The 19,503-nt window shown below is 37.1% G+C and overlaps 1 protein-coding gene across 3 annotated transcripts in view; it reads left to right on the forward strand.

Annotated features, from left to right (window-relative positions):
- LOC121323653 (rap guanine nucleotide exchange factor 4) overlaps positions 1-19,503 on the forward strand; it is a 45,210-nt gene that overhangs the window by 19,450 nt on the left and 6,257 nt on the right. For 2 of the 3 annotated variants that reach the window (XM_041264834.1, XM_041264836.1), the window contains 14 exons: positions 1,669-1,741; positions 2,794-2,858; positions 6,579-6,632; positions 6,810-6,916; positions 7,342-7,463; positions 7,944-8,127; positions 8,790-8,874; positions 8,971-9,031; positions 9,370-9,446; positions 11,909-12,055; positions 18,177-18,292; positions 18,616-18,701; positions 18,801-18,879; positions 19,267-19,417. In XM_041264834.1, coding sequence (XP_041120768.1) covers positions 1,669-1,741; positions 2,794-2,858; positions 6,579-6,632; positions 6,810-6,916; positions 7,342-7,463; positions 7,944-8,127; positions 8,790-8,874; positions 8,971-9,031; positions 9,370-9,446; positions 11,909-12,055; positions 18,177-18,292; positions 18,616-18,701; positions 18,801-18,879; positions 19,267-19,417 — 1,407 coding nt within the window. The remainder of the gene's footprint in view (positions 1-1,668; positions 1,742-2,793; positions 2,859-6,578; positions 6,633-6,809; positions 6,917-7,341; positions 7,464-7,943; positions 8,128-8,789; positions 8,875-8,970; positions 9,032-9,369; positions 9,447-11,908; positions 12,056-18,176; positions 18,293-18,615; positions 18,702-18,800; positions 18,880-19,266; positions 19,418-19,503) is intronic. The other variant, XM_041264835.1, reaches the window with a different exon arrangement.

A 19,503-nucleotide genomic window follows, 5' to 3' on the forward strand; every position in this document is an offset into this window, starting at 1 on the left:
CATACACAATTGTTGCACTGTTAAAGCCGTATTTATTATTATTTTTTTTTTTTATTATTCAGGTAATCCTGTAAAGATTCAAATATTTTAGAATATGGGACAATTTTGTATGTGGGACAGTCACTTGATTAGCAAGGAAGCAGTGGGTAGAATTTAATTGTATTACTCTGTTCTGACGGTGAAGACATCTGGTAAGAAACTGCTCTAAGGTCAGTGCTTTTAATGAGGTCCAATTCGTGGTCATTGACCTAAGCTTCATGCTTGATTAAAAGCTACCTGGAAGACGTGAATCAGCAGCATATCCCATACCTAAAATTAAAGAGAGAGAGAGACAGAGACAGAGACAGAGACAGAGAGACTGTGGGTATTTACCAGGTTCGTGTGAGTTAATTTTTTCAAGTTTTGACATCAAAACTCAGACCTGATTTATCAAAGAGGCTTTAGTTTATTTTCATCTGAGCATAGTGTGCTAATTATGACATGTTGTCTATACTGTGATAGCTGGCATGCCTGCATGATTTGAGATTTCAAATGTTTAATAGAATGTGTGCATACAGCTTCATTTTGTATCGCACTAGTTTTGTGCACACTCTAAAGGTTCACGACCTGTAGGGTTTGTGTACGGTCAGAATTGCTTAGTAGGTGTAATCTCTGGTAATCCCAACATTGTGCAGGTTTTAGAAACTCATACAATTGAGAGGACCTGATCAAATCATGACGAGTCTAGAGGTATGAGCTGTGGCTTTTGAAAGCAATCTGTTTGGCTGGTTAGACTGTCACACGAATACACAGGATATTCATGAATGTGCTTACACAGGCAGTTGATGGATGTGCTGATGAACGCAGAGTGTGGTATTTTAATTATTTATTAGAAGTTGAACTTTTTTTGTTTGTTAGGCTAAACTAATATAGTTACAGTGTATTGAAAAAATGAAATTAAAAGGTTTTGTGTTTAGAAACAACTGAACACATTTAATACGTTCAGTAAGATTTTCTGTAACTTCTGTCTGATTTGCCTTACATTTCTGTGACGATTCATATAGAAAGGAGGTTAAAAAAAAGGGGGGGGGGAGATGTGTATAATGCATACTGTTCTGTGGTTGATGTTTAGATATCTGGCACCCCATGGATAATAATAAAAACAAATAACTTAATTGAAATGTTTTTTTTATTATTTTTATAAACAAATTGGATGGTTTTCTACGGAGCCCGGGAGGGGACATGAAAGAAAATATATATCTTGTGTGTGTGATATATATATATATATATATATATATATATATATATATATATATATATATATATATATATATATATATATATATATTATATCTCTCATGTCCCCTCCCAGGCTCTGTAGTTTTCTGAACTTGTTTGAAGTAGATTTTAAATTAGATTCCAGTTATGAGGCTCTAAAACACTTTTTAGAGCCAGCCGTAAGGATCAGCTGCATAATTACATAACATAATTGTAATCTTAGTAGAGATATGTAGAGAAACATTTTAAATGCAATATGTAGAAAATGAATTACCCATATAAAACATGTTTTGTGTAAAATATGTTTGTTTGACAGGTTTTTTTTTTATTAATTCATACAAGGTCTATTTCTTGGTAATACTTTTTTAATAATGTTTTTTGTTTGTTTGTTTGTTTGTTTTTTCCCCTCAGAAATATCGACAGTATATGGCTGGACTTTTGGCACCTCCTTACGGTGTTATGGAAACTGGCCCCAGCAATGACAGTAAGTATAATAATATTAAAGATGTTACTTTTATTGATCACTGTTAATTAATGCAATGCAATGCATATTCATTTTAAAGCATTTACTGTATTTACTTCAACATCTTCTTCATAAAGAATTATGTTAAAAGAGCCTACCTAGTACTCATTGAGCATACTGTAGATCAGGGGTATCCAACTCTGTTCCTGGAGAGCTACAGGGTCTCCTGGTTTTCATTCCAACCGAACGCTCAGTTACTTAATTGCACCAATTATTGGCTTAATTAGTCAAGATTAACAGGTGTTCCAGATCTTTAGCCACTGATGATGCAAAGACACCTAGGAGACCGTGCTGTAGATAAAGGAGTCTTTGGAATGGAGACAAACGCCTTAGAATGTAATGAAAGACAGAAAAATGTACTTTATGGTTATGTTTTGGCAGGACGACGTAATCTCATAAGGTGGAACTGCAGTTTCTCTTTAGATAAATGGAAACTGTTTGCATGCTGGTGTTTTGCTGGCACAGAGAGAGAGAATGTAGCCTTAAATTAATTGCTGCAAACAAACCTTACCTGTTTTGCCACTTCCATTTGCTAAAACGGTCTCAAATGTACAGTTTTGAAAGAACCACATATGTGTGACTGACACTGACCTTTAAAGATTTGTCTTTCATCTATCAGTATTACAGAATACCCTGTTAGGGATGGCATTGTAATACCAGTTGATTCAGTTGTATGTAGGATAGCCCATTTACACAAAAGTAGGTCCTAAGTATTTTATTTTTGATCCCTCTCTGACATATGACAAAAACTTACTGCTGTCTAAATTGGAGTTCCTAATCCATTTGTCTTTTATTTTTTCATAAACTTCATATTTGTGTAAGAATAGTATATAAAACTACAATGTTGTGTTTTAATACAGTATGTATTGTGTATTGAACAAAGATTCACATTCTATTGTTAACAAATACAGGATTGATGAATGGGTACAGCACTGGGACTGTCTTTTTGTAATACCAGTGAGGGTAATGGAATGAACATGATAGATTGTGTTGTGTGTTTCTCATTCATTCAGGAATGCCCGACAAGGAGAGTATAAGTAACCACTCCTTATGCTCAGTCTCTAAACATTCAAACAAGGTAGGGGCTCCCGTTTCTGTTTGATATATGAATAAGGTTATATTTCCATAATGTGTTTTTTTTTTTTTTTTTTAAATGAAGCTTGTTCCTCTATAAATCTGTGTAGCTAAACATCATTAGACCATACACGAAGGTACACAGCAAACCTGAGCTCGGGGAGAGTTTTTTTTTTTTAACAGAACAAAGGAGATTAGACCTTGTCAAAAAACGACACAGCTAAACAAATTAGATGGTGTGTAATATTTTAATCTTTGCAATAAACTGTATGTCAAGCTCGTGTTTGTAAGTTTGAATAAATTGAGACAGATTTGCATCTCTTGGTTCAAGTTCTGCTTAACAAGCTACATATAAACTTCTTAACGTCATCTACATCCGCCTCTTCCTTTCGCTTCCTGAGACACAGGACAGTCAGCCACTTGTTTAACCTTTACTAAATATAAACAGAAGTTACTCCTTTTCTGGCTTTGTACACATTTATAGTGTTTCCTGTCCCGCCTTAACAAATAACAAATAGTTATTTAACCTTTAAGTAGATGAAAATAACATTTCTGTCCAGACTTGCAGAATAATATTTTGATTGGGCATTGTTTCACAGCAATTCATTTTATAAAAATAATCTTCGGTCCCAGTGTTTTGCTCTTAGAATTGTTGGTAATACACACGCTCCAGTAATGTTGTTGTGTTAATGTTAGTTCAGTTTGGACATCCGTATGGGCTCATCTCCAAAACACTCTTTCTCTTGTGCTGCTTCTGTCAAAGCTGATTGAGCATTCTTGTCTTTATTAGATGACTTGGAACCTAATAATCACTAGGAGTTAACTGCAGCTACTGTATGTGAAAATATTTATTTCGCAGGGCAGAAGACAGCCATAAACTAAACAAGCATTTGGCGCTGCTTTTTTTAATTGGACATAGTGATAATGATAGGAGAGGTTATAAATTGTTAAAAATGTTCGTTAACTTTAACTGATTGTAAGGTTCTTCACAGTACCTTGGCATCAGTAGAAGTGATTCTGTACAGAAATGTCACTGAAAGAAACCGCATGTAAAATGCTCAGGTAGCCCATTACAGCCACTTTAAAAATGCTGTGTTAGCTTTTCTAGTAAGAGGATGTTTTTTTTGTATTCTTTTGTAAGCTCCAGATTTGATATATAAGCGTTTATTGTTGGAAGTGACAAGACTCCTTTAAATGCACAGTACAAAGGACCTTTTAGCAACACATTATTTTTAGCATCATAGGTCTAGATTGTTGCACGCCTTTTATTCTCCTTGGAGGCCAGAGAGAGACCCCGACACTAGCAGGTAGATGGACCATGATGACACCCATGCTTTAATGTCTCATGCTGATAGCCTCATTAAGATTACATGCAAATATTCTCATTTGTTGTATAACATCGTTTTTGACTAGAAACAGGATCCAAGCATCATTTAAAATCTACAAAATACTTTGTATTGACTTTACACTTACAAATGATTGGCGAAAGTATTATGTAGCATTACTATTTCAAAGCAGCAATGCATATAATGGTTTCTGGCATTATATATATATATATATATATAATTTATTTATTTTTTATTCATGGTTAATATTCATTTTGGATTTTAGACCCTGTTATTTCTTTGAGGCAGTTTTGTTTTTAATGTGTTTGATGGATAGATTCATTCCTCTCTCTGAAAAGCCCATTTAAGTTCTAATTTATTTTGCTAAATAACAAAATAAAAAACACTGTTTCTTCTCAAAGCCACTTTCATCCAGAGAAGGGACCTGTGTGATCCAAACAACAGACCTTGTTTAAAATACATTTTGTAACCATTGTACTTGAATCAGCCATTCACCTGTAGAGGCAAACAGTAATTATTTGAAATGGATTTCCATGTTTCCGCAATGGAAGTGACTGTTAGCCCTCTTAACTCCTGAGTATGAAGGTGCAGTTGGTGTTCTGTGCTACTGTGTATTGGTGGCATATATTCCATAATGATCTTCTTTCCTTCTTGTACATTGTAATTCCTATTCATAAATCCCATAGCGACAGATGGTTTTAAACAAAATACTTATGAATAGAGCCCTCTCTGCAGTAAAAAAGGTTGTGCTTTGTGTGATGAGAAGAATAACTCCGGTACCGAAGGTTGTAATGCATTGCATGCTGTTTTCAGCATGATTTTGGGAGTTGGCCAAGGTAAACACCACAGCGGTGAAAAAACATGAAAACTGTATTTAATGAAAGGGACAGGTAAATGAATACAGGAAGCTGCCTTGGTTCTTTGACTGACAGAGCTGTTAAACAGCAGCTGCAGATCGTTTAATCCCTTGTCATGGTCACAAGTAGGAGGAGGGTGAGGGGATATATATATATATATATATATATATATATATATATATATATATATATATATATATATATATATATATATATACAGTGTGTTATATATACACACAATAGTCCCTTTTATCTGTCATTTCTGAACTGTTTATTCCATCACAAGCAGATGTTGAGTGAAGAAAGCTCAGATGGGAACACACAGCTCCATTTGTTTTCCAAAAGAAATACAAACAAGAAATCTGCATTTACGGGCTTCTCCAAAACGTGTGCTGGTATTTTCAACTGAACTGAAATGAAGTACAATACAGTAAATCAGTCCCAAAGAAGCTGACAAGAGCTTTTGGTTTTTTTTTTTTTTTTTTTTTTTTTTTTTTTTTTTTTATTCCATCACAGTTTCATTCTGAATGCAAGCGTTTTAGAGTTATTTTGTTTAGCACAACAGTTGTTTTGATTAAAAATTGTATCAGGGCACTGTGTTCCTCTGTGTTCAGAAAAAACAAAACAAAACAAAAAAACATACAGTATTTCAAATCTTGTATTTTCAGGGCTGTATTTTTTGTCTCTGTCTAAAATGTTTTACTGTTAACAGTTATGCATGGCTATTTTACAGAATACTTTACAGGGTACTTTTGGTATCAGTGTGTTCTCTGACTTCCTGAAATCCTTATAGTTTCTCAGAAGACATTGCATCTTAAAGGCTGAATCTAAAGCTGGTCAACAGCGGGAAGGATATCTGAGTGTGAGGCTAATGAGCGTGTCAGTCAGCAAGGAAAAAATAAAAAAAGTTCAGTCAATTATTTGTAATTGAATCTTGTTGAGGGATGAGTGCTGTCAGTGAGAGGAAGTGTAAGAGATACAGGGCTTTGAGGTGAAACCACAAAGGGGAAGGAGTAGAAGTGAGAAGGGCATCCAATAATTATTTTATATTTTAAATTTAACTCCGGGATAGCCCTTAATTAGATGCACTGGCGGTGAAGGCAGTTAAATCGCATATGAAAGTGTTCCTCATCCACACACACATAAAGACATTTTGGCAGACTTAACTTTACAATATACATGTGTTTTTTTTTTTTTTTTTTTAAGTATTAACTGTTAGAGCACCCATCTATGTATGGTTTATTAGGCTTTTTTGTCACTTACTGTATTACATTCATTCAAATGTTGTGTTGTTTTGTTCGATCTTAATATTTTTAGGTTTGTCAATAGACTGTTAATGTGGTCATGTTAATCAGAATCGGTAGTATACATGGGCTAATGGAGTAATACATTTCTATGGGACAATTTTGGTTGTTTCATCTTCATTCCATATATGTTTGAAGCTTTTTTTGTCTTATGTTGCCATTTTCATTTATTTTTCATTTATTTCTTTTCAGTTTGTATTCATATTTTGTTTTTCAGACACCTCTCATTGAAAGCCAAGCCAAACCCTCTCCTTCTAAACCCATTACACAGGTAATGGGGACCTTTATAGCTAACATAGCAAACTGTTTATTGACATGTTTACCATGTACCGGTCATTCCCAACTTTCAGTTTTCAACTGAAGGCAGTGTTTTTATATAGCTGTTATGAACTGTGACTTATGACTGTGTGTTTAGTTTTATCTTCTTCTTTTTCATTCATTACTTCAGGTCCCTTCTGAAAAGATCCTGAGAGCTGGGAAGATTTTACGCAATGCAATTCTTTCTCGAGCACCTCACATGATAAGAGATAGGAAATACCATTTGAAGACCTACAAGTGGGTTATTCGTTGTGCACTGTGGCATTTAAAATGTAACATCTTTGATGTTTTTCATTATCTCTCCGTGGTCTCTTTTCTCAGATCTGTAAATATTCTGTAAAAATATAATGGAATATCAGCTATCTGTAAACTTGTTTTACCTTCCCAGCAAATTAAAACACAATTATTCATGTAGCTGTGTTTTACATACTGTTGAAATGGCAGCTAGTTTTTACAAGAAAAGTGTACTTGATTGCTTCAGAAGTTTTCAAGTTAACAAGCTGGCTTAGCCTGCTTCTTTTCATTTCCACAGGTACTAACTTGATTCATAGGATCTGTGAGATTGCCATCCTTGTCAAGAGGTCCAGAATCTGTATTGATGATTGTGACAGCAGCCTGAAGGAGGTCTGTGTTTACTGATTAGGTGTGTGTTTCGCTTTCAGACAATGCTGTGTTGGGACAGAGCTGGTTGACTGGATGATGCAGCAGAGCCCTTGTGTTCATTCGCGGACGCAGGCAGTCGGGATGTGGCAAGTGCTGCTGGAGGAAGGGGTTCTCAACCACGGTAATGCTGCATCTGTAAAGAATATGAGTGCTGTGCAGCTAATGTTCTGAATCATGTTAGTCCATATAGGTTAGGGGGTTATATATAACTTGCAATGAATATTAAAGAAGTTCCTTAATAATGTATTCACATCAGTTCTTCAAGCCTACATATGATGTTCTGGGAATTATCAGTAAACTGCCTTTTAGGTGATATAAGAAAGATCCTGAAAACCGGTCTTGTTCTTAGATATATTTGTTCACTTCAGTGAATGGATTTTATTTTGTTATATTCACTTGGCCCTAATAAATCTGTTATTCCTTTTAATTAAGAAGTAAAAAACAGAAGAAGTAAAAAACAGTACTCTTTGGGAGGTGCCAATACAATTTAAATTCAGGCATTCTTAAGTACAGTATAGGTCCCTAATTCTGCTAAAGCAGTGCTTACAGCCACTATATGAAAATAATGCAATAGTATTTTAATCCTATTTTTGGAATGCAGTGGATCAGGAGCACAATTTCCAGGATAAGTACTTGTTTTACCGCTTCCTGGATGATGAGCAGGAAGATGCCCCTCTGCCCAGCGAAGATGAGAAGAAGGAGAGCGACGATGAGATCCAGGACACCCTTTTGGTGCTCTCACAGATTGGACCTGATGCACACATGAGAATGATCCTCAGGAAGCCGTGAGTGAAGGATGGGGGAAGGGTTCCTATTACAGCGTAATCCTGTAAGCCTCATAAAGTATCCCTTGGTTGTTATGGTACTACTGTAGAGTTTACTTACGTAACTGAGTTGTTGTTATTTATTCTGACAGTCGTCTTCCATTAATTAGTTTTGTCATTGAAGTTGTCCAAAAGATAAGCCTCATAATACCTGTTTGATGTGTACAGAGTGAATACAAAGTGCACCAGTAACACTCTGTATTGTTAAAAGTAATTATGGCATTGTGGTGAAATGTGGTGTGGAGGGCACCAGCATAAGCGAAAGCCAGGAGTTAGATGGGTAAAGTGGGGCTGAGATGTTATACTGGTGCCATATTGACTCACTTGGGGTAACGTAAGTCGCCACCTTGCAATGATTACTGTTGATGCTACACCAATATTTTACACAGCAATATGGGCCAGATTTACTAAGCTCATGCTCCACTTGTTTTCTTTTTAAAAGATTTCCTATTTCTGCAGTTTTTAAAAGGAAATAGCTATTAAAAGACAACAGTTATTTAGGAATAAATCATTCCACTGGTGCATGTGGAGTTATCAGCGTTTTGTACAATGTCATGTTTTATTTCTAAAGCCCTATCAAGATATGTCCAGTTTTTAAATGGCTTCTGCATTTCTATTTTCAGACCAGGCCAGAGGACAGTAGATGATTTAGAAATAATATACGAAGAACTCCTGCACATTAAAGCCTTATCTCATCTTTCTACAACAGTAAGTCTAGATTATGTTACACCAAATGTTTCCAGAGTGCCCTCATGTAATTGTGCAGTCCTGTATTTAGCTAATTTTCTCATTTGTCTCTGTTAGGTAAAGAGAGAATTAGCAGGCGTGCTGATCTTTGAATCCCATGCTAAAGCCGGGACAGTGTGTAAGTACTGGAGTTTCTAGCGCTTGTCTGCTCCCAATTCTTGGACGTTGTTGCATTATTAGCCTAATTGGACAGTACTGTAAATACTCTAGTGGCTTTGCTAAAGTGTGACCCTCTATTTACTGTGCTTTCACTTGCACATAAAAAAAAAGAAAACATGAACATCATTTCTCTCTGAACTTTGTGTTTCAGTTCAATTTTTACATTTTCATTTTATAATGTGCATCACGTATTGTAATTACGTGTAACCTGTACAATCTATAGTTTACAGTATTATCATTTCTTGATTATTCAGTTGTTTTTCAGATAACCGGTTCATTCTTTATTGTTTCTTTCAGTGTTTAACCAGGGGGAAGAAGGAACATCCTGGTATATCATTTTAAAGGGATCGGTAAATGTTGTGATTTATGGCAAGGTACTGTGGTCATCTTTTTTAGCTTTAAACACTATATAGGAGAAAATCGAAAGCAAGACCTGAAAAGGACTGTATACTTAAAGTTTTACACAGATGTGGCTCAAATAATTGAACTAATCAGTCAGTGTTTGGACATGGATTTTTATTCCACTTGCGTTTCATTTTTCTAACAGACTGCTTACAGGATGCTGTGGTTTTAGTTGTCCTAGATGTGGTTGATCTGAGTTAAATGACATTATATTAGTGTGTGTGTGTGTCTATATATATATATATATATATATATATATATATATATATATATATATAATATGTATATATATATATATATATATATATATATATATATATATATATATATATATATATATATATATATATATATATACATACATACATACATACATACACACATACATACATACACAGTGGCTTGCAAAAGTATTCAGAACCCCTGACCAATTCTCTCATATTACCGAATTACAAATGGTACGTTGAAATTTCGTTCTGTTTGGTATTTTATTTTTAAACACTGAAACTCAGAATCAATTATTGTAAGGTGACATTGGTTTTATGTTGGGAAATATTTTTAAGAAAAATAAAAAACTGAAATATCTTGCTTGCATAAGTATTCAACCCCTGTGCTGTGGAAGCTCCCAGGGTACAAAATAATATCCCAAGTGTTTGGATATCCCAGTGAGCACAGTTGGATCAATAATCAGGAAGTGGAAGCTGCATCACACCACCCAGGCACTGCCGAGAAAAGGCCATCCCTCAAAACTCAGCACTCAAACAAGAAGGAGACTTGTGAGAGAAGCCACAGAGAGGCCAACAATCACTTTGAAGGAGCTACAGAGTTCAGTGGCTGGGAGTGGAGTAATGGTGCACCAGTCAACCATATCAAGAGCTCTGCATAACACTGGCCTGTATGGGAGAGTGGCAGGAAAGAAACCGTTATTCAAAAAGTACCATCTGAAAGCACGTCTGGCGTTTGCCAGAAAGCATGAGTGTGACCCAGCTGCAATGTGGGAAAAGTTTTGTGGTCAGATGAGACCAGGATAGAGCTTTTTGGCAAAAACTCAAAGCGCTATGTGTGGTGCAAATCTAACACTGCCCATGTCCCAATACACACCATCCCTACAGTGAAGTATGATGGTGGCAGCATCATGCTGTGGGGATGCTTCTCATCAGCAGGGACTGGGCATCTTGTTACAATTGAAGGAAGAATGGATGGAGCAAAATACAGGAAAATACTGCAAGAGAATCTGCTTCAGTCCGCTAAAAAATTGAAGCTTGGGAGGAAATTCACCTTTCAGCAGGACAATGATCCCAAGCACAAGGCCAAAGCAACATTGGCGTGGAACAAGAAAAAAAAGGTGAATGTCCTACAGTGGCCCAGTCAAAGTCCTGATCTCAGTCCCATTGAGAATCTGTGGCACTATTTGAAAATTGTGGTCCACAAGCGTCGTCCAACCAACCTGAACAACCTGGAGCAAATGTGCCAAGAAGAATGGGCCAAAATCACTCCGACACTGTGTGCAAAGCTGGTACATACTTACCTCAAAAGACTTAAAGCTGTTATTGCAGCAAAAGGTGGCTCTACCAAATATTAATTTGTGGGGATTGAATACTTACGCAAGCAAGATATTTCAGTTTTTTTATTTTTCTTAAAAATATTTCCCAACATAAAACCAATGTCACCTTGCCATAATTGATTTTGAGTTTAAGTGTCTTAAAATAAAATATCGAACAGAACGAAATTTCAATGAACCATTTGTAATTCAGTAATATGAGAGCCCAAATGATGTGTGCTGTGGCTTTCTAGCTGATGCAGAGTGCTTGATTTTGGTTTAGTTTAACTTGTGATACCCACACATGGGCATCAACATAGTCCCCTATACTGTAGGCTATTTTTTAAATTACATCTTTGTGTTCCCCATGGCTTGTCCTGTGCTGTTACGCAACAGCGTGTGGATACACCCCAATCCGCTCTCTACTAGCCCTGTGTAGTTTACAATTCTGTTCTGTAATGTACCCTATAGAGACCTGGCAAGTCTGTTTTCAGATTTAGTTCCATTTTCACTATTTTATGTGATATTGAAGTTTTTGTTTTGGTTTGTTTTTTTTATAAAGTGAATATTATTAAGTTATTATTATTATTAGAATATTTTTTGATATTAAACACTTGGAATATGATACATAACATGGACATACTCAAGACCCATTAACTGGTCTGATAAGTTATTTTTCCTGTACCTTTTATATAGGTCTGCAGTGTAGAAAGAGTTTAATATTGTTTTGTACTGTGTGGTACTTTACTGTACTGTTAATACCAAAAATACATGACTAGCGCAGAATAATGACGCATGCATCAGGTGCTCTAAAAAAGCTGCATGCTGTTAACGATGTTAAAATATTTAATATTTATTATCCTTTATTTAAATCTCTTGCATTTTGAATTCCAGGGAGTTGTGTGCACCCTACATGAAGGGGATGATTTTGGTAAATTAGCTCTGGTGAATGATGCTCCGAGAGCAGCTTCTATTGTCTTGCGGGACGATAACTGTCACTTTCTCAGGGTGGATAAAGAAGACTTTAACAGGATTCTCAGGGTAAGTTCCCAATTATCCTTTCTATTTGGCTCACATAACAATGCAATTAGAGCATTTTCCAATAGTTTTGTATCCAGCTCTAAATAATCCCAGGCATGATTTATTAAAATCCTCAAGTCCCACTATATCTGCCTCAGCAGTAGAAAGAGCTTTTCCGAGGAGTGGAGCACTGGATATAGAATGGTTATCCTGGCCAGGAGAACAAAACTCAATAATGGTTTACCAGGGTATTGTGTGGCATAGCTTTTAGTGGACATGCCTACAATGATGTATTATTGTTGTTTTTGATACCCACCCACAACTTTAATGATATTAGATTTGTTTTAGTGAAGTACAGACTTTAATCCTGCTTTGCTTAAGTAAGCCCCTGGAAATTAAGTTTTCAAAAACAAATTTTAAAAAGGTTATATAACCAGCGTGATTTATACTGCCTGTCATCCGCAGTAAATTAATATTTTGCATTTGGTTGAGGTTGTTCCAGCATATGCATGGTCTCCTTTGGCTTTCATTTAAAGCTAATCCTTTATTAGAACATAAGAACATAAGAAAGTTTACAAACGAGAGGAGGCCATTCGGCCCATCTTGCTCGTTTGGTTGTTAGTAGCTTATTGATCCCAAAATCTCATCAAGCAGCTTCTTGAAGGATCCCAGGGTGTCAGCTTCAACAACATTACTGGGGAGTTGATTCCAGACCCTCACAATTCTCTGTGTAAAAAAGTGCCTCCTATTTTCTGTTCTGAATGCCCCTTTGTCTAATCTCCATTTGTGACCTCTGGTCCTTGTTTCTTTTTTCAGGCTGAAAAAGTGGGTAGACACTGTCAATACCTTTTAGAATTTTGAATGCTTGAATTAGGTCGCCACGTAGTCTTCTTTGTTCAAGACTGAACAGATTCAATTCTTTTAGCCTGTCTGCATATGACATGCCTTTTAAGCCCGGAATAATTCTGGTCGCTCTTCTTTGCACTCTTTCTAGAGCAGCAATATCTTTTTTATAGCGAGGTGACCAGAACTGAACACAATATTCAAGATGAGGTCTTACTAGTGCATTGTACAGTTTTAACATTACTTCCCTTGATTTAAATTCAACACTTTTCACAATGTATCCGAGCATCTTGTTAGCCTTTTTTATAGCTTCCCCACATTGTCTAGATGAAGACATTTCTGAGTCAACAAAAACTCCTAGGTCTTTTTCATAGATTCCTTCTCCAATTTCAATATCTCCCATATGATATTTATAATGTACATTTTTATTTTCTGCGTGCAGTACCTTACACTTTTCTCTATTAAATGTCATTTGCCATGTGTCTGCCCAGTTCTGAATCTTGTCTAGATCATTTTGAATGACCTTTGCTGCTGCAACAGTGTTTGCCACTCCTCCTACTTTTGTGTCGTCTGCAAATTTAACAAGTTTGCTTACTATACCAGAATCTAAATCATTAATGTAGATTAGGAATAGCAGAGGACCTAATACTGATCCCTGTGGTACACCGCTGGTTACCACACTCCATTCTGAGGTTTTTCCTCTAATCAGTACTTTCTGTTTTCTACATGTTAACCACTCCCTAATCCATGTACATGTGTTTCCTTGAATCCCAACTGCGTTTAGTTTGAGAATTAATCTTTTGTGCGGAACTTTGTCAAAAGCTTTCTGGAAATCTAAATAAACCATGTCATATGCTTTGCAATTATCCATTATGGATGTTGCATCCTCAAAAAAATCAAGCAAGTTAGTTAGACACGATCTCCCTTTCCTAAAACCATGTTGACTGTCTCCCAGTACCCTGTTACCATATAGGTAATTTTCCATTTTGGATCTTATTATAGTTTCCATAAGTTTGCATATAATAGAAGTCAGGCTTACTGGTCTGTAGTTACCTGGTTCAGTTTTGTTTCCCTTTTTGTGGATCGGTATTACGTTTGCAATTTTCCAGTCTGTCGGTACCACCCCTGTGTCAAGAGACTGCTGCATGATCTTGGTTAGCGGTTTGTAAATTACTTCTTTCATTTCTTTGAGTACTACTGGGAGGATCTCATCCGGCCCAGGGGATTTGTTTATTTTAAGAGCTCCTAGTCCCTTTAACACTTCTGCCTCAGTTATGCTAAAGTTATTTAAAACTGGATAGGAACTGGATGACATGTGGGGCATGTTGTCAGTATCTTCCTTTGTAAAAACTTGTGAAAAGTAATCATTTAACATATTTGCTATTTTTTTTTCTTCCTCTACGATTTTGCCATTTGTATCTCTTAAACATTTAATCTCCTCTTTGAATGTTCTCTTGCTGTTGTAATATTGGAAACACATTTTGGAATTGGTTTTAGCTCCCTTTAGCAATGTTCATTTCTATTTCTCTCTTGGCCTTTCTAACTTCCTTTTTGACTTGCGTTTGCAGTTCTGTGTACTCTTTCTGCGTACTTTCTTTTTGGTCCTTTTTAATGCTCTGTAAAGTGCCTTTTTTCGCTGAATATTTTTTTTTAATTGATCTATTAAACCATTTTGGCAATTTAGTTTTACATTTAGATTTGTCTACTTTAGGGATATAATTGTTTTGCACCTCTAGTACTACATTTTTGAAGAACAACCATCCTTCTTCTGTGGGTGTTTTCTCTATTTTACTCCAATCTACTTCTGTTAGTCTCTGTTTCATACCTTCATAGTTTGCTTTTCTAAAATTGTAAACCTTAGCTTTAGTCTTTACTTTTGGGGATTTAAAAAACACTTCAAATGAGACCATGTTGTGGTCTGAGTTTGCCAGTGGTTCTCTGACCTCTGTTTTAGTTATTCTATCTTCGTTATTTGAAAAGACTAAATCAAGGCATGCCTCCCCTCTAGTGGGTGCCTTGACAAATTGTGTTAGGAAGCAGTCATTTGTCATTTCCACCATTTCTATTTCATCCTTCGCGCTACCCACCGGGTTTTCCCATTTTATTTGGGGGAAGTTGAAATCCCCCATTAGTATGGCTTCTCCTTTGCTTACACACATTTCTAATGTCATTGTATAACAGATTATTTTGCTCACCGTCTGAATCTGGCGGTCTATAGCATGCTCCTATTATTATGCCCTTTGAATTTTTGTCTGTTATTCTGACCCATATTGATTCGGTTTTATTTTCTTTGTCCAGGTTTAACACCTGGGCTTCAAGACTGTTTCTTATGTATAGCGCTACCCCTCCTCCTCTTCTGTCCTGCCTGTCTTTCCTATACAGTGTATACCCACAAATATTATATTCGTCCCCATCACTCTCAGATAACCACGTTTCTGTAACACCTATCACATCATAGTTACCTGTTAGTGCAGTAGCTTCAAGTTCTAGAATTTTGTTTCTGATACTTCTAGCATTTAGATAAATACATTTAATGGTTGTCTTACCTGAGTTGTTGCCCTTGTTTTGATGTGGTCTCCCTTCTGTTTTTTTGTTGATTTCTCCTCCCTTCCTTTCTAGTTTAAATGCTTCTGAACCTGCTCGAGGATCTTTTCTCCGAGTAGACTAGTTCCCTTGTTATTTAAATGCAGTCCATCCCGTCTATACAGATAGTCCTCGTTGTAGAATGTGGTCCAATGATCAAGATAGGTGAAGCCTTCCCGTGTGCACCACGTCTTCAGCCATTCGTTTTGATTAATTATTTCCAGCTGTCCATATGGTCCTTTGCAAGGTGCGGGTAGTATACCAGAAAATACCACAGTTTTGGTTTTCTCTTTTAATTTCCTTCCTAGCTCTCTGAATTTGTTTTGCAGGGATTTTGGTCTGTCTCTTCCAATGTTGTTTGTACCGATGTGGACGACTACTACCGGGTCGTCTCCTGTTCGTTCTAGGAGCCTGTCCACGTTTTCAGTGATGTGCTTGACCGAGGCTCCCGGAAGGCAGCACACTGTTGTAGTAAGGGGGTCCAAACTGCGAATTGAACTTGCTGTGTTTCTCAATATGGAGTCCCCAACAATCATGACCTCCCTTCTTTTTGCTGTCTGGTCACCACTGTCAATAGGGTCCTGGATGTTGTTCCTTTCATTCTCTTGTTGTTGGTTCTGCTCATCAAAATTCTGAAGTGACTCAAATCTGTTGGTTGTTTTGATTTCTGGTGGTTGTGTTTGACGAAGTTTCTTTTTTTCCCTGCTTCTGCCTACCTGAACCCAGCTGTTCTGACCTTCTATCTCCCTGGTGGCTTTCAGTCTGTTAGGGGTGATGCAGACTTCCATGAATTGTGGGTGTGCCAGTTCCTCAAGATCCTGTTGCTGTCTCACTTCTTCCAGCTCCATTTCTAGCATACTTACTAGTTTATGCAAATCCTGGATCGCGCGGCACTTTACGCACACTTGGTTTAGCTCCGCTGGGTTTTCTCGGATTTCCCACATCAAGCAGGTGTCACAGATTACTGGCTTGAAGACCATGTTGAGGTTTTTTTTTTTTTTTTTGAAGTTTAGTTTCTTCTGCAGCCGTCAACCTGCTTTCAAACTGCTTCGAAACTGCTCTGTACTTTTCCACGCCTGTACTTCTCCCACTCGCTGTCGCTGGGAAGACTGCCTCGTTTAACTGCGTTGTTCTGCTGTGCTGTTGGCTCCTCCCCTCGCCCGTGTCTCAAAACGGCGCTGAATTTGAATCAGCTGCTCCGAGTTTCAGCTTGTTTGTTATCAGAAAAACACACGCGGCTGTTTGACTTTGAGCTGCTGCTGTGTTTCCCCAATGTCCTCTGTTTTCTGATTAAAGCAATTCAAGATGCAATTTCTCCTTTCTGCTTCGAAACTGCTCTGTACTTTTCCACGCCTGTACTTCTCCCACTCGCTGTCGCTGGGAAGACTGCCTCGTTTGTTTGTATTCCTCAGTGCTGAATTCCGAGTGATTATTATCTGTACAGGCAATACCAATAATGCAACCTCGTGGTCAGTCACAGAGTAATTCTCTTCATCCTTTATAAATCCAATCCAATCTCTTTGTACAGTGGCTGTGAATTCAATCAAATGGCTAAAAACAGCTTGCAGTGAGGGCAGAATTATAATAATAGGGTTGAAAAATCTTCAGTATTTCAAGGACCAGACAAGCGAGCTCAATAAATCCAGGTTCAAATCTATGCACTTGTCAGGGTTACAATTAAACAGAAATGAGTCATGGTAGTAGTTTTAAACGCTCATCTTTTAGGTATAAGGGTTTTATTTTAGAACTAGCATAAGGCCTTTTCACACTACACTACCAAAACCCGGGTTGAGTGGACATGGGGTGGCCCCGGCATGACTCACCCCTGAGTTCAGCCCTGCATGCATTCACATTTGCCGTGCTCTACAATACTCGGGTTAAGATTGGCCCCAGGGGTGGACAGGGCCATTTCACACTACATGTTTTCAACCCGTGTCAAACACAGTAGCAGAAGGAGATATCCAACATGGCTGCTGCTGGATATTTTCATTTGCCCAAAGACTGAGCAACTCCCGGACCTCATCATCGTTCCATGACACTTTCGCCATTTTAATTTTTTTTTATTTACAACTACGTGCGGTTCTGTGAACCTTGCCCCTTGGCGTTTGTTTTTGGCCACTGTCTTGTTTTCAACCCGAAGCGAGCGTAATTGCATTCACATTTAATTTTTTCAACCCGAGATGACCGCTTCATCCTCGGTTGAAAATTTTCAACCTTACTTTCTGTCAGGGGTGAGTTCGCCCTGGTAAAACAGTTTCATCTTGGGTTGAAATTGGCAATATGAAAGCGCTTGCTGTTCGACCCGGGGAACTACCAGTGTATAGCAATTTACTGTATTCCATGATTTAATACTACAGTAAAATAAACCATAATGTATAGGCAACTAGCAGGTGTATGTCAGTTAGACTTGGAATTGCTCAAACTGCTTTGTAACGGCAAACAGAATTTCACACATGCAGAGATACAGAGGATTGGACAAACGAATGCTTTCAAGTCAGAATAAAGCCAAGGATGGAAAGAGTTCTATGATACATATGAAGTAAGTGTTCACGCAGAAACATGCGTATACTGTTGCTCTGAAATTACAGAAATGTTTCTAATACACAGACCATTGGTCCTCCAGAATACAGTGTAGAATGTGCATTTACTGCAGAATCAACAGGTTGATATTTTGTTATTTAAGATAATGAGAAATGAAATGTGTTTTGCATTGCAGGACGTTGAGGCCAACACAGTCCGGCTGAAAGAGCATGAGCAGGATGTCTTGGTTCTGGAGAAGATCCCGAGTGTTAGCCAAGGCTGTAACCATGGAGGCAGTGCGACTCAGTACAAGTACAGACCTTCATTTTGTATTATTTTATATATTATTTTATGTTTACATCCATAAATAAAAGACTTCAGTGAATTGGTTTGGTTGTCCTTTCTGGTAATGAGGGTTCTGTGTTCCCAGAACCAGAGGATACAGTTACAGTTGGAAGAGATAGTTTAAAGATCCTTAATTAGTTATATTGTGGTTATTTTTTTGTTTAGTTATTCTAATAGTTGCTGAAAGAATGAAGTAACTGCTGATCAAATGGTCTTGGTTAGCGATGTAAATATGAAAAGCCTGCTTATTTGTCAGCAAGTTCTAGATGGATTGTATTTTCCTTTACCAGATACACTGTGATGTCAGGAACGCCAGAGAAAATTTTAGAGCACTTTCTGGAAACTATGCGCCTTGATTCCACTTTTACAGAGTCAGGTAAGGTTGATAAACTGCTGTTACTATTTTAATTGTCATAATACAGTTTTTAAAAAAAAATGGTAATGTTTACTTGAAAGTGTTCTTTTGTCCTGACAGACTCTGCCCTGGATGATTTTGTTCTGATGCACTGTGTCTTCATGCCGAACAGTCAGCTCTGCTCACTGCTTATGGCTCAATATCCTTTCATTGCTGGATATAAAACAGCTGCTTGCTGAGTTTTCGAGATTATCTGCTGGTGTGCCAATCATTTAACATCGCCAACTGTATAATCTGTTCAAGGAAAAATGATGGACATGTTTGCATATATATATATATATATATATATATATATATATATATATATATATATATATATATATATATATATATATATATATATATGTACACACACACACACACACACACCACACACACACACACACACATATATATATATATATATATATATATAATAATATAGTATTTATAGATGTCGGGGATTGTTTTGTTATTACAGCCATGGTTGAGTATTGTTTATAGTGGTCATACCATCACAAATATATCTTCTTTGACATCCCTGCACTTACCATGCCCAGCCGTCTCAGGGCACAGAACAGGAGAAAATGGACTATGCCCTCAATAACAAGCGAAGAGTGATCCGCCTGGTGCTGCAATGGGCAACAGTGTGCGGGGAGCTTCTACAGGAGGAAGAGGCATCCGTGGCATTCTTGGAAGTGAGTGGGTCACTCAACATCTCCACAGATTGCTGCAGGTTTATAGGACAGCAAATGTCTGTATAGTGGAACATGTATGGAAGTGA

Source organism: Polyodon spathula, chromosome 11, assembly GCF_017654505.1.
Source record: "Polyodon spathula isolate WHYD16114869_AA chromosome 11, ASM1765450v1, whole genome shotgun sequence".
NCBI classification, from domain to species: Eukaryota; Metazoa; Chordata; class Actinopteri; order Acipenseriformes; family Polyodontidae; genus Polyodon; species Polyodon spathula.